Source organism: Tauraco erythrolophus, chromosome 25, assembly GCF_009769465.1.
Source record: "Tauraco erythrolophus isolate bTauEry1 chromosome 25, bTauEry1.pri, whole genome shotgun sequence".
Lineage (NCBI taxonomy): Eukaryota > Metazoa > Chordata > Aves > Musophagiformes > Musophagidae > Tauraco > Tauraco erythrolophus.
Genome location: NC_141489.1, coordinates 1,317,044 through 1,331,429, shown reverse-complemented (window position 1 = coordinate 1,331,429; position 14,386 = coordinate 1,317,044). Strand labels below are relative to the sequence as shown.

At 44.0% G+C, this 14,386-nt stretch overlaps 1 protein-coding gene across 2 annotated transcripts in view; it reads right to left on the bottom strand.

Annotated features, from left to right (window-relative positions):
* The window catches only part of IKZF3 (IKAROS family zinc finger 3), a 28,645-nt gene that overhangs the window by 1,241 nt on the left and 13,018 nt on the right, over positions 1-14,386 (bottom strand). For both annotated transcript variants that reach the window (XM_009979155.2, XM_086626444.1), the window contains 4 exons: positions 13,682-13,942; positions 12,813-12,980; positions 11,055-11,171; positions 4,673-4,789 (listed from right to left, as the gene is read on the bottom strand). In XM_009979155.2, coding sequence (XP_009977457.2) covers positions 4,673-4,789; positions 11,055-11,171; positions 12,813-12,980; positions 13,682-13,942 — 663 coding nt within the window. The remainder of the gene's footprint in view (positions 1-4,672; positions 4,790-11,054; positions 11,172-12,812; positions 12,981-13,681; positions 13,943-14,386) is intronic.

Sequence of the window (14,386 nt, the reverse complement as noted above, 5' to 3'; positions counted from 1 at the left end):
AGTGCCAGCTGAGCTCTGATGCACTTTTCATTACTTTCACCCATCCGACAGAGTCTTCTGCTATATGTCCTTGGACACCAAAGTCAGGTTTTCCTGCTGTCTTCTGACAACTACGGCTTCCTCTGCACCACGCCTGGTTTCTCTGAACTCAACACAGGTTTTTCAGACAATCCACCACTGGCACCTACGCATATCTGTGCAGGAGAACACATTTAGGGTCACTTGATGTGGGGCTGGTGAAAGAGGAGTGAAACGTGTTCCTTTCTGGGTGTGCTGGGGCTTTGAAAGCTCCAGACTAGACAGAGGGGGAGGAAAGCCAAGAGAGCGTACCTGAAATTCTGCTTCTGCCTCTTCTAGCAAGCACTAAGGCAAGGGAGGGTGGGCTGGGCAGCACATTGCAACTGGTTTTCTTTGTGTCAGGTGCAAGGAGGAAATAAAACTGCACCCCAAAAGGAGTCAAGTCACTTTTCTTTGGTGAATGTCTAGAAATAAGTAACCGAATTCTGTGGTTGCGCAAAAAAAAAAAAATCGTTTGTAGCTTTAAAAAAAAAATGGACCAGACCAAATGTTTTGTGTGCAAGTGACTTGCAAACATCAGATCCACTAATCTTCTAGTTACGGTAACTCGAACAGTGCAGATGTTTATCAGTCACCTGCCAACACCATGACTCAATGTACATGAAACTCAAGGTTTCACTGCAGAGGCAGAAAACCAGGAGCTCACGTTTCTCTTATAAAACACTCAAAAAGGTTAGTGAACCACAAGAGTGTAACTGCTTCCAACCCTCAACAAAACTTGTGATCCAACTTTACACAGAAGGCAACAAAACGATATAGCACTTTTGTATGACTCATAAAACCAGCTCCAGGCGAGTGAAACGTGAACAAATTTGAAATTAAAAAAAAAAAAGGCAACAAAAGCAAAACCAGACAGTACTCTCTAAGTTTTGGGTTAGGATTCCCTGTCGTAAGGTAAGACACAAAAAATGCAACGTATGATCACTGAGGCTCTCAGTATTCTGCTATTCCACTATGCTGGTGGCTTTTTAAAGCCCCCACAATAGCCCATTCTGTCCCCCTTAAATTACCAGTTGTATCAAAGGAAATGCAAACACCCAACTGCTCTTCTGGCACACGTCAACGCAGTCATGCCGCTGTACGCTTTTGCAAGGCCACGGCACATCAGACGCGGACACCTTACACGAGAGGGCAAGAAAGGGGGCTGTGAACCAGACTGCGACATTTTTACGACACTTTGGGAGGAAAAGGCACCACATAAAGAATGGCTTCTCTCTCTCTGTCCCCCCCCCACTCTCAGTAGACAGCCCAGGGCAAGCACACGTCTGATTTCCACACCTCAGTAAGACACCTGTGTTTGGGTAGGCTCAATCTGCACAGAAGTGCCGCAGAAAGTGCCAATCCTATATCCAGAACCTCGAGCTATGGCACCGTACCGCGGTCATGCAGACGGGGGGGGGGCACTCTTGATGGTTTATTTTGTTTCCCCTCAGTCAAATACAGCAAATCTTTCCAGCGAAAGAGACAAAAAGCCAGATCAGTGCTTCACTCCAAAACGACAGCAGTCAGGAGAGAGTCGGTACCAACGACTTAGAAAAAGGGAAAGGAGCACGTGGGGACCAGGGGATGAGTGAGATGGACGTGCCAAGCGCAGTCGATGTTTTCTCCCAGTAGCTGGCAGGACAACGTGAGAGATTATTCTGAGTTAAGCTGCAATCTGCCCCAGGGGAAGTGCCACAAAGTCACTGAAGAACACTACGTTAAAAATTGAACGTACAGGTTCTCTAGTGCTCATTTACAGAGCAGCCACCGGTTAGCAGAACATCTTTCCTCTTTTTTTTTTTTTTTTAATGTTGTTTTTTGTTTGTCTCGGCGCAATGCAAAACCTTTCCCCTTCAAAATTCACACATGAGCCATAGCGTATGACACATACTCATGTGCTGCTCAGCAATGCTTCACTGCCTCTGAAATAGATGTAGATTTTTGCAGCCCGACGAGGTGTGGACACTGGAAACGGGGAGCGGAGCTGCTTCCTGCCGCCGCGCTAACCGAAGCAGGCGAGTTCTCATTAGACTCTGCACACCAGGGGCTAACGGCGCTCGTGACCGTGTCGGAACTGCCCTAGCACTTTTACAGCTGTGAGAAATCATTCTGGCTCCTGGTCCCAGGGACATCTTGTTTTTAAAAAAGGAAGACACAGAAATCTGTGGGGCAAAATACTCAGCTGGTGTAAAGCGGCAGAAATGCATTGACTGCGCTGGATGCTTCGACTGGCGTCGGCTGAAGATACAGCCCCACGAGCGTTTTATGCAGTGGTGAAGCACCCCCAGCACGGGCATCTATTCTGCTGGGCTATTTTTATGTGTTATTTTTTAAAAAAAATATCTGTTCATTAATCAGGAAGTACAAAAAGGCAGGGTTTGTAGATTTGATCCATATACATGCAAAATAGAAATCCACAGCAAAACGGGAAACAAAATCATAACCCTCCATTCAGATCCTTGCTCCCTCACAGCTAAAGGAAAAGCTGAAGGCAAAATCTTTGCAGGAGAAGCCTTTGAAGGGGGGTCTAGAGTAGAGGTTGAGTCAAACATACGGTCTGCTGAGCTGTGTCCTTATTTAAGACTTGCACTTGTGCACGAGGCAGCTACTGGAGATGAAAACGTGAAAAAATCAAGTGGGCGAGACTCCTGGTGCTTGCAAACGCATCTCCAGAGCCCTCAAATAACAATAAAGGGTTTTTTTTTCTCCTGGTCAATAGACTTCACTCACAGAAACGAGCCCAACAAAGATGCCTTGTTAGCATACATCTCTGCCCCTTCTTCCTGCCAACATGAAAAATCAGCACCCGCCCCGAGAACGCCGTTTCCCAAGAAATCACAAAGCTGGCCTGGCAGATCTGCGCTCCTGCACATAGTTCAGAAAGTCACAAAAGTCAAATCAAGGTCGGACAGGCTGCGCTTGCAAACGTACTTCCCAGGGATAAAAGGGACCAAGTGAGTAATTTTTTCACACGTGACTTAACGAGACCATGCCAATCACACAGGTTCTAGAGAAACAGTGAGTTTCAGAAATCAGTTATTTTGTTCCTTTAGGTGACCTGCCCTGGGCCCTCCGACATCTCCACAAACACCTTTGCGTGGCGCAGTGTTGGTTCACGCCGTCTGCAGACCATGTTACTGGGCACAACCACAACCAAAGCTGGGTCTGTTCCATACGGTAACAAACATGCTGGTAAAACAAACCAGAAAAGCACCAGTGCTTCACTGGAAGCGTTTGCTGAGTGGTTGTGTCCTGCTGCAGATGGGTTTAATAAAGCACATTAAAGGTTGAATTGGGAGCGATTGTAAAACAAGATAGGGGGAAGCTGATCTCAGTGCTGAAAAAAAGGAAGCTAAAGATTTTCAAAACCATTTGCATTGGTATGACTGTTTGAATCACAGCATGACATGTAAGGTCTAAATCACAGAGTCAACAGTTTCAATATCAAGTATGAAAGGCACTGAAGTGCTTCTCTCCTGTAGAAAAAGGTGACCTGACCTTTTCAAAGCCATACTAAGATGTTCTAAATAAAAGTTTATCCGTTTTCACAGAGGAAAGCCCAGTGCTACCCACCAAATCCATAAGAACTCCATTATCTTCGAAAAGGAAGTTGCTCTTCTGCACATAGGGATTTAGCAGCGTACCCCCACCTAGGCTTGGACCCGAGCCCCAGGCGTTCCAGACGGGTGCTGAGAACATCCCTCTGCCAGGTGGGCACGTGCATCCCCACGCTTCTCCCCTGCCCAGTCCCCTGTGTCAACACCAGCCACCCCGCAGGCCCCTGTTCTGAAGGGGAAGTTTGTATAAAGTAAAACAAGCCCTCAGTAACCTGTATAACCACAGAGAATATCACAAATAAGGCATTATTAGTGCTAATAGTACACAACCGCTGACCAAGTCAGGTCTTCACCCAGCACACGGGAGTCGCGTTTTATTTTCTCAAAAGGCAGGTTAATGAAATCCGAGCAGCCAAGAGCATCAGGCGTCCGCTGAAACACAAAACCTGCCAGACTAGTATTTAAGATCCCCAGCATGAAAAACTCTGATCATATACAATTAAATGCAAAGAAAACGCTATGGAAACATCTTGTAGCTTAAATTGCCACAAGAAAGGATTTGACATTTTTAACTCGTATTCAAATCCCTCACGATGACTAAGAGAAATCCAGTACTTTTCTGTCTTTAGGCCTTTTTCCACACATGCATCCTGCGAGTATCATCAACTCCTGCTGCCTAGAACGAGCATTCAGCTCTAAACAGCACTAAGCACTTAGCAGAGAACATTGCAAATGCACAGGTACAGAAAGCAGCACATGGAAGCTCATAAAACATATTTATAAACTGCCTACACAAACAGACACAAAGCACAAGGGTCACTTCCATCCAGTTTAAGCATCTAACAGAATATATTCTTTTTGTTTTCATCAAAATCCTACGAGAAATCACTAAAACCACATCAGAATAATTGAAGTTACTTCATTTATCTTCTTTTGTATTAGATTAGATTATAAACTCAAGAAGAACATTATCTAAAATAAGCAGAGGCATTGTTCTACAGGTTACCAACTTGCACATATTTAACTGTTGCACATGAAAAGGTTTTTGTTCTTACCAATAAATTTCTGAGGCATTGAGCTTTTTCGCTTTGCCACGTTGCTCGCTAGCCTGTCCAGCACAAGGGCTCTTTCACTCCCCATCTCTGCCTTGATGTGCCTTGCCTCCACGCTCGCTAGTTTGGAAAAGGTGAAAAGAAAAAAAAACAACAAACAACAACAGGTAGGTGAAAAGGAAAAAAAAAAAAGAAAAAAAAAAAAGAAAAAAAAAAAAGAAAAAGAGATGAATGGTTTAATCTCCGGAGTTTGTCACACTAACTGGGAGGATCTGGTGTAAACTTGTTTTGCTTTTTCTGCTGTTCTTGCTCTCTGCATCTCGGGCACCGGCTGCGGTCAGCGGAACCAAGCGCGCCCGTGCGAGGGGAGCGGCAGCCACGCAGACCCGGCCTCTTCGTGAGCAAGAGGAAACGTCAAACGCCGCGGCTGGAAGGGCTGGGTACCCGGCCTCGATGGAGATGTGACTCTGCTGGCCATCCTTTTTTGTTCTGAGTAAGACTGTGTGACACCTGCAGAGCGACGCAGTGCTGCAAAACTTCAGCGCGAGGTACTCGGCGCTCTCGCTACACTTTTTAGGTATCAGTCATACGTAGATGTCGTCCTGGCTAATCACTAAGAACCTCATAAAATGCATCAGTGTTCCATTAAAATAAAAATAATGTAATCTTTCAATATTCACTTCTAACTCTTTTTTTTTGTTTTCGGATGTCATTACCACTTCACTTTTTTTCCTAAATGCTAGAGCTAAAACTAGTGAAGAATGTTTTCTCCCTGGCATGCCTGTGAGCATCAGCAGTTTTAAAGCTCATGACAACCTCCAGAATTTCGAATTTTAGGAGAAGTACGTGTGTCCTACGATGGCTTCTTTGAGGCTGGCCACTGTTTGAAGGATCTTACCAGTTTCCAGAGCTCTCCTCTAGCCGTGCTCCCCAGCGCCCAGCGTTTCACGGAAATTACTGAGCACTCTCACCTCCCAGAGCCAGCAGGGCTTTCGAGCGGGATCAGCCAAGCTGTGGGACTGCCACCTCATATCGCTACTGCCCGACTAATACTGAGTGTAACTGCTGTGGCTCCCCCAAAACAGCTTGCTCTCACCCCAAGAGCGAGTATCAGCAGCGGGACTTTTGTATTAAAAAGTAGCACTCAGAGTTTCAGCATTAGGGACCACCGTGGTGGACACGAGACATTTTAGGAGATGGCCCGTGCCCTTCAGAACTGGCTACTAAGTAGAGGAAAATGAAGACAAGGAAGAGTAATTTACACAAAAGGTCAGATCTCACCTTGAAAGAGTCCTGGCTGCTGTGTGATCGTACCCTTGCACCAGCATATCTAATTATGTGAAGCATCGTCTACACAAGAGAGACGTGATGCCAGAGGAACACGATACGAGCACTTTGGTGTCACCTCGGTCCTGCTAAATGCACTTTTATTAAGTATTGGACTTCAACTGAAGTTTGCTAAGTACAGCGAGTGCTAGAAATGCAGATTCATCCTTCCATAGCTTACTGTGCAGCATTTCCCTATAAATTTCAAAGTCAGTCACTCCTGCCTTGTTTGTTGTTGCTGTTGTTGATACCATGAGAGTTTCAGTCAGCACAAACCATGACTCACCAAACCTCAGCCAGAGCTATTTGTTAATGTTTGTTCAGCATTTTGAAAACGTAAAGTGCTTCAGAAGTCCTCGGTGCCACAGATACTGGCTACCAGTGTGACTCAGGCTGGGATAACAGGGCTCAGCCCAGCACTGCCCGAGTCCCATTTCCCCAGGCTCTGACCCCGGGATGCACACGATAACCAGACCCCCAGAGGGATGCAGACACGAGGTCTTAAAGGTAATAACATACTGCTTTTCTAGTCTGATTTTTATTCCACATTACTCTAGTGTGTTTAGAGACTTACATAAATATATTCATCAGCTGCTAAAACACACCTGCTTCCAGCATGAAACACCAACACACTACGCAACAGTTTACATAAAGTTTACATCAAACATCACGTCAAGCTGAAACTATAAGGGAAAGTTTGGGTGGCAGAACATCATCATCCGTTTGGATTTTGGCCAGAAGGTCTAGTTGGTTCTTGAGAATAAGGTTATGGGATTTTTAATTTCAGAACTTGTGTTTAACTCTCATGCTCCAAAAACCGGAATACGTTTTCTGAGCAGTTTATATCATCTTTAGATAACTGTGGTTCTAGAATAGGTTTGAGCTATCCCCAACCCAGAAAGCTTGTGCAATTATCCTATCAAGATTACAAGTCATTAATAATAGTAATTTAAATGTTAAAAATCCCAACAACCCACAACTACTCTGAACTAGATAATAACACAAACAGTGCTGTGTATTAAAAAATTCACGTTGTAAAGGAAAAAAACCCACAATTCATCCATGTCATAAAAGCAGCTCCCTGATCCCTGATCCCATTGCTTCGTTTTTCTTACTTTGTTCTTCTAGTTCCTCTTTTTCTCAGTCTTTAGCTTCATGAGCGGTACTCATGTTCTAGTAAAGCTTTAATTTCACATTTTCAGAATCCTTTTCTCTATCTTCTGACGGAACTCAGAGTGAGGTTTCTGTAAGTGCTCGTAGCCAGCCCTCGGAACACGCTGGAAGCTACACGCAGCGTATCAGTGACTACTTGTGCTGCCAACCTTATTTATGTGGCACCAAGGGACCTTTATTAAATTAGTGTCAAGAGGGCAGACGAGCGGCTTCCTGCAGAGGCAACAATAGTCTTTACTCAGACGAGGCTGCTGAAGAGCAGCAACTATTGACCTACATATGTCCTGGGACATCTTACGTATCAATCTGCCAGCTTGATGTCTGTCTGCCATTTTATTGTAACGCTGAGGGTCTTTTCTTTTGCATTAATGTTTTGTACTCCTTGCTAACAGCCACTTTATCCTAAAGAAAGAAAAAAATCTCTATTTATGGGCCACAAAAGGTCTTTGTCAATGTCTCCATAACGCAGCCTTAGGGAAACAGCATCTGCTCCCATTGAGACACAGGTGATTACACTGGTTCTCTCCCACAACACTGCGCTCTCTACCCAAAAGCTAACTTAAAATTATCTCAGCCATCTCTTTCTTCTGGATCACTAATTAAACAATCCAAAAAATAATATTTAGAAACTTTTTTTTTTTACTCAAAAGTCTCTAAATAGGCTTCTCAAACAGAAATCATCGTGCCCTGTCTCCCTCTTGAATTACCTCACCCACCAGATGATCCCACTCATGGGGGACAACGACATTAAAGAACTAATTCTCTGACTATAACACGTATCTAAAAATAAATTTCACACTGGACTGACAGAAACGGTCATGTTCTCAAGTTACACTGACAAAAAATAAATAGTTATAAAGAAAAAGCTAGACTTCCGAAGCACTTCACCTATTTCAGCCTGTGATCTTGAGGTGTCCTCCCAGCTAAATACCTCTGATGGTTCAACAAAAGCTCTAAGGATGCTGAAAGAAGCTCTGCAGACAAATAAATCACCCTCTTCCCTCGTGTTCATATCTGACCAGCGCTCTCGCCTGGGCCTCTGGAATTCCATGGAAAGTCGAGCTCCCAACCATGGTGTTTTACACTGCGGTAGGATGAGGTTCAGCTTGTGTCCTGACTGCTTTTAACCTCGAGTCACCATCTCCTGCTAAGCTAACACCAGTGATGGATTATGGCCTCCCCTGATCGCCACCGGAGATGTCTCTGCGGTGCCTCCGAGTACTGTCGCCTGCCTCAGCGGTGTGCACATTCCAGCTGGGAGCTTACGTTTCTAAAACGCTTCCAGAAGAAAATTTTTGTACAAACGTTCTTTATCCATTATGAATGAGTACTTATGTTTTCTTGTCATGGCAGGGTGATGAGCCACCTCTCTAAAACAGCGCTGTCACCTACTCATGGTGTCGTTCTGTGGATGCACAGGGAGCGGACACTCTTCCTCCAGCCCTGAGCGCCAACACAAGACCATTTAGCCTGTACTGAATTGTTTCCATAGTGTGGTTTCTGTCATACCATAAATGTGAGTATAATTTTTAGAACACGCTGGCATCGTTAACAAAACCCTAAAGTACAAAGCAGAGCTCAAATTAGAGGCATTGCTTCCTGTAGCATCTCTATGTGGTCACTAAATAATGGAGAGTGGAACAGAGAGGTGGGTTATTGTGCAATGAGAACAACGTGACCAGAGATTGTTATCAGGGACCGAGCAACGCTCTAACAATATTGTTACATAAACCTTTGCTTGCAGAAATATTTCCACACTGCTACCTTTGGAACGTGCAAACCTCATACTAAAAAGTAACTGGAATCGTTACTACGGTCCTGATGTTTTGCAATATTTTAATTAATCATTGGACGATGGCGTGTAGGCCATACTTGCATTTAAAGATGGCTTCATATGAGAAGGTTGCAAGGACTTTGGAAAAGAGGACCAAAATTCAAAGTGATGCAGATGAGTGGTGAAATGGTCAGAAATATAAAAACGATATTCACTAAGTACAAGTGCAAAATGCTACATTTGGGGGAAAAAAATAAAATCGAATGCACTAAACGCCCTCCTGAGGTCCCTTCCAGCCTTCCCTCCCTCTGATTCTGTTGTCTAACGTTGCGCCGACACCAGGGAATTGAACGGACAAGCCTCAGCAAGACTGGAGCTCCTGTTTTTCGTAAAACTTACTACTCCACTAAAAACACTGCGATATTTGTAAAGGTGCGAAGGTCTTAAAGGCCTGGGGTACCACCACGTCACGTCGTGCTGGGAATTCCCGTTTCCTCTGTGAGCAAGTGAAGGCGTGCTGTGCTACCTGATGGCAGTAGTACCACCGTAGTGGTAGTACCACCGTAGTGGTAGTACTACTGCACTACTATGTGGCAGTAGTACCCCAGAGCAGTTCTGGATAAGGGAAATGTTGCTGCTCTGAAATTAATATAAACCACGAGAACCATTTTAAAGCAGAAATGTGTAGCAGGTATCATGTTTTCCATTTTCACGCGGTGGACATCTCGGAGCGATTGCCATCATGGGAGCACGTACAGCGACGTGAAACCACAGTTACAATACGTATGAGTTCTCACAAAAATCAAAACTTGCTGACGCTCCGATAACCATTTACTTTTACTAATGCTCTAAAAGCCATGTCGTTTGCTGCAGATAGCCCGTGAAACACCACACAACTCTTAACTTCGTTAAACCATTGGTTTTTTGTAATCAGTTGTACAAGATTGTAAATCTTGTACCATCTATCAACGGGTCTTCGCACTGGTTTTCAGGCCCAGTTTGCGACAAAGCCTGCAGAATCTTTGCTTGATAATCATAACACTAAATAGAATATTTTAATTTATTATTATTAAAGAGCTTTGGTAAACATTGTCATCTCCCTAAGTATATTTTTACGTTTCAGTTTTCTTCTCTGAAAACGCAGTTTAATCTTTCCTTTGAAAAGAAAATTCTATGTGAAATTCACGATCAAAACTAGGAAGCTTCAGTCCTTATTCTTTGTTTAGTTTTTTAAGGTTGCACAGGAAAAGAATGGGAACTGGAATTCTGAAGTTGTAGCCTCAGCTCTGCCACGAATTACGTGTATAGTCTGTTGGGAGGTCACAACCACCCCTGGCTCTGGTTGGGAAAAGCAATTCTTTCCTGGCTAACTGGTGCAGTTGGGACTTCACTCATGCAAGTGTATTTTAGGATTTGAAAAACTCAGGTGAAGCGGGCCCAGAGATGTATGGTAGTTGTTTTTCACCAAAGTATTTTCAGAACTGCAGCACTAAGACTGTGAAAAGGGAAATACGAAAAACTGTGTTTTGATACACTTTACCTTCAGCCTTTTCCAAAGACAGCTCTCTGCTTGAAAAAGTCCCTCACCTCTCGCTACCTCCCAAGCTGATCTATCGGTGATGCCCAGGATACCACCCCGTTTCCATGCCCTAGATCCACACCACTAAAGCTTCTGCAGATTCTAACTGGTTCTGACCAACAGTTCTTATTCTAAAGAAAAGGAAGCATCAAACGGGCTGAATGTGAACAACTGTTGTCAACAACCGTGGGCATCAACTCAGCCAATAAAATGAGCCACTTAATGGCATTACTGTAGGAATAATTTAACTTACTGTGTCACCTATAGAAATGCTGCATACCAGGTATTTTAGATGTTTTATTCAAAGTAACTGTGAAATAAAAAAGCAATTAAAATTAAAGCATTCTTTAACTAGTTGCCCGAGGGATGCATTAAACCTGACCTTTTTATAAGATGTTACAGCCCCTGAGGTTACTGAAAATCATTGTGGTAAAAACTGTTCTCAGGCTGTGAATTAACAGCTCACCAGATGCCCTTTCTTAAGCACTGTGATGTACCAAAAACCCAAAACCACTGTAACGTGATAAACTCACCAGCCTCGCACATGCCAGCGTTCTGCAAGTAAGTCCGGCACCGCTCCTTGTGCTCCTCTAACGAGCTCCTCTGCTTGTAGCTCCTGCCGCAGAACTCACATTTGTATGGCTTCTCCACTAGAGAAACGAGAGCACAGCATGAAACAACCACAGGAGACTCCTGAACCACCATCTCCCCAGCATTCCAGTGTTTGGTTAGTAACAGCACATATTCAGTTCATGGAGAGTGCCCTGAACTCCCGTGAAGTTTATGAGCTCTGCAGCCATCACAAAATTAGGGCTGCATACAGATGAAACCCACCGGACACGTGGAGTTCCTCTTCAGCCCCTAAGCTCAGCACCAGAGAAGAGGCCCTACGATGAGACACTGCTCCCAGCAGCTCAGGTTCCCAGAGCCCTGCTCTAGCTGGCAGCTTTTCTTGGAGTAACTTCCCTTGGGAAGACCAACTGTACCAACTGCCCAAACTGCCTGACCTAGGTCCTGTCTATAGAGAATTTTTCAAGGATTTCATGAAACTGATGCAGCTAAACCAAACCAAAACCATACGTGAGGCTCAGTTAATTTCCAAAGGCATTTATTGTAAAGTGAGTTGTGCTCCTAATTCATTTAAGCTAAAGCAAACCTGTTTGAAACTCAAGACATCCACGCAGCTTTTCCCAGTGCCTGGAAGCACTTCCTAAATTCCCTCATTACTGTTTTGTGAATAGACATCCTCCAACACGCCCAGGCAAAACATCATCCCTGAGCAGCACAAACACAACCAGCCTTGTGTCGTTTACGGTGCGAAAAGACCACGCTCCCTGCTGCTCATGCAACTGCTCACTTATTCATGTGATTCACTTGAAGAGATTTTCTTTACACTGTTTAATAAACCAGCTCTTAAAAACTTCAGTCGCGGTAACCACACGAGGTGTTTGAAGCACGATGGTTTGAGCTTTGTGCTGGTGGGGGACAGTCACCACCACTGTGCTGGGTCTCGATTAGATCAGAATCTCATTGATCCATGTCAGATAATCTCATTTTTTAACTTTGATTCGTCGTGAGGTTGAACGTTTTTTTCCTGTAAAGTGCAGCGCAGGGATAACTTCTATCATTTAGAATGAATGTTTTGTTTCTGTAACAAATCCCAGAGCAAGCACAACCTGGTCCTTGCAGGAATGGGGGAACTGAGATCAATCAATTTACACCTGGTTTGTTATTCAAGCCCCCTCAGCTCTGTGCCTCCATTTCTCCCATCTGTAAAACGGACTGAACAGCCTACCAGTCTTAAGAAAAACCACTGGCATTTGTTTGGCACATTAAGACATTCAGATGAAAGGCACTACACAACAGCGAGGTGTTACCTGGCACCAGAGTCACGCTGTCCTGGATTACACTCCCAGAGCTATCCTAACAGCTCAGGGCAGGAGCGGAAGGAAGTCCCAGCAAAGCACATCTTGGCGCGACTCCTCAAATTTGGACTTGCTGGCACAGGCAAGTGTGCCACGGAGCTACTTTGTGCCAGCAGGTACGGAGGCTGCCCGTCTCTCACAGCACACGGCCGTGGCAGCGGGTTTCCCTGTGCCCTCTTTGTGCAGGGAGAGCGGAGCCGAGTCCCGAGACGGTTCCGTCGGCACCGCAGGCAGGGCGAGTGGCCACTGCTGTCTGTCGACTCGCCAAAACTAGACCGGCTGAGCAAACTTTGCCGACTCTTTTCCACGCCTAGTGTCCTAGTGACACACATCTAAAACACATGAAGTGTCTTTGAAGTCACTTACCAGAATGTGTCCTTAAGTGACCCGTTAGCGCATCCCTCCTTTGGCAGGCATAACTGCAAAGATGACATTTAAAAGGTTTTTCCCCTGTGTGTAGCTTAATGTGGCGGAGGAGGTTACCCTTCTGAGTAAAGGAAGCTCCGCACTGATTACACTGGAATGGCCGTTCACCTTAAAATGACATACAAAAAAGGACATTTAATGGTTACGTGGGTATCATGCTATCCTCATACCCTTTCCTTTTTGGAACAGGAAAGAATGAGATACTGGATCAATTTCTTTCTATAGAAACACACACAGCCCTTCCGTTGACTTCAGTGGGAGTTACATGCAGCTCTGGTGTCAGAGCTTCTTGTAACACATGTACAACTATGGAAAACACCGCACAGTTTTTCCATGAAAATAAGTGTTCTGGAGGAGGCTGATTCCATCAAGCTAGCAATTTTTAGAAAAAAAAAAAAAAAAAAACAAACAAGTTTTATCTTACTGCAGGTCGAAACCCAAGATGCTCATTGGTTTGTTGCCAAAATATAGCACAAAGAGAAATACATATACAGACTGGAAACGGCAGCACAAAACCAATCTAACTTGTGTTTTGTGTCTGAAATACTTAAAATTACATAGTGCCTTTCATCCAAAATTCTTAAAATGCCTCACAAGCGTGCTTTTAATAATATTCAATCCTGACAAGGAGAAAGATGGGTAAAGTGAGGCACAGAAAAGCGAGGAACTTGCTCGAGATCACATGTGGCGTCAAGGACAGAACGAGGAAATCCTGGTTTTGGTATCCTTTTTTGATACAAGCAGCCTAGATTACAAGTTGTTATCCTTTCACTATTCAGCTCTTACAAGAATAATATAGGGATATTTACCGGTGTGGCTACGCTTATGAACCATCAAGACATTGAGGCTAATGCAGGCTAATCCACAGATATCACAATTCATTTTTCCACTAGCTGGCCTGACGTTGTCATATGAACCAGAATGTCTTTCCAGTTTAATGCTTTCATATTCATTATATTCTCTGGGATAGGTGTAAGGCATTTCAGATTCTTCCGGGTTTTCCACAGGCTCTGAATTTAAAGCACTCTCCTCTCTTTCACTGTATTCATCTTTCACTTTAACCACATCATCTGCAGGTAAAACAAAGCACAAAAGTGAAAAAAATGCTCATCTCAGGCACAACGAAGTATCTTAGGAAAAAAACTCACCAAAAATTACATAAAATTACATTATCAATCTTCCTAAAAGTTTTACTTAAACACATAAAGACGAAGAAATGCAGTTGAGACATGAACCTTCATGGGTCGTGTACACTGAATGACACTCACAGTGAGAGAACTTTTAAAAATATCCACGTGCCTGTTAATTACCTCTGATGGATAACGTCCTTTTACAGACTATAAAAGTATAATAAAGTGCACACTTCTCCTGCAATTACAGGGTAGTATACATGATTCCAAAGAAAATACTCACTCCCACAACTCACAATTAGCCTACAGAAATTCGTGTCACAGGCTATTCCTGTTGAATTGGAAATATGGGAAGACACAAACTAAAAAAGATACTTAGATCTT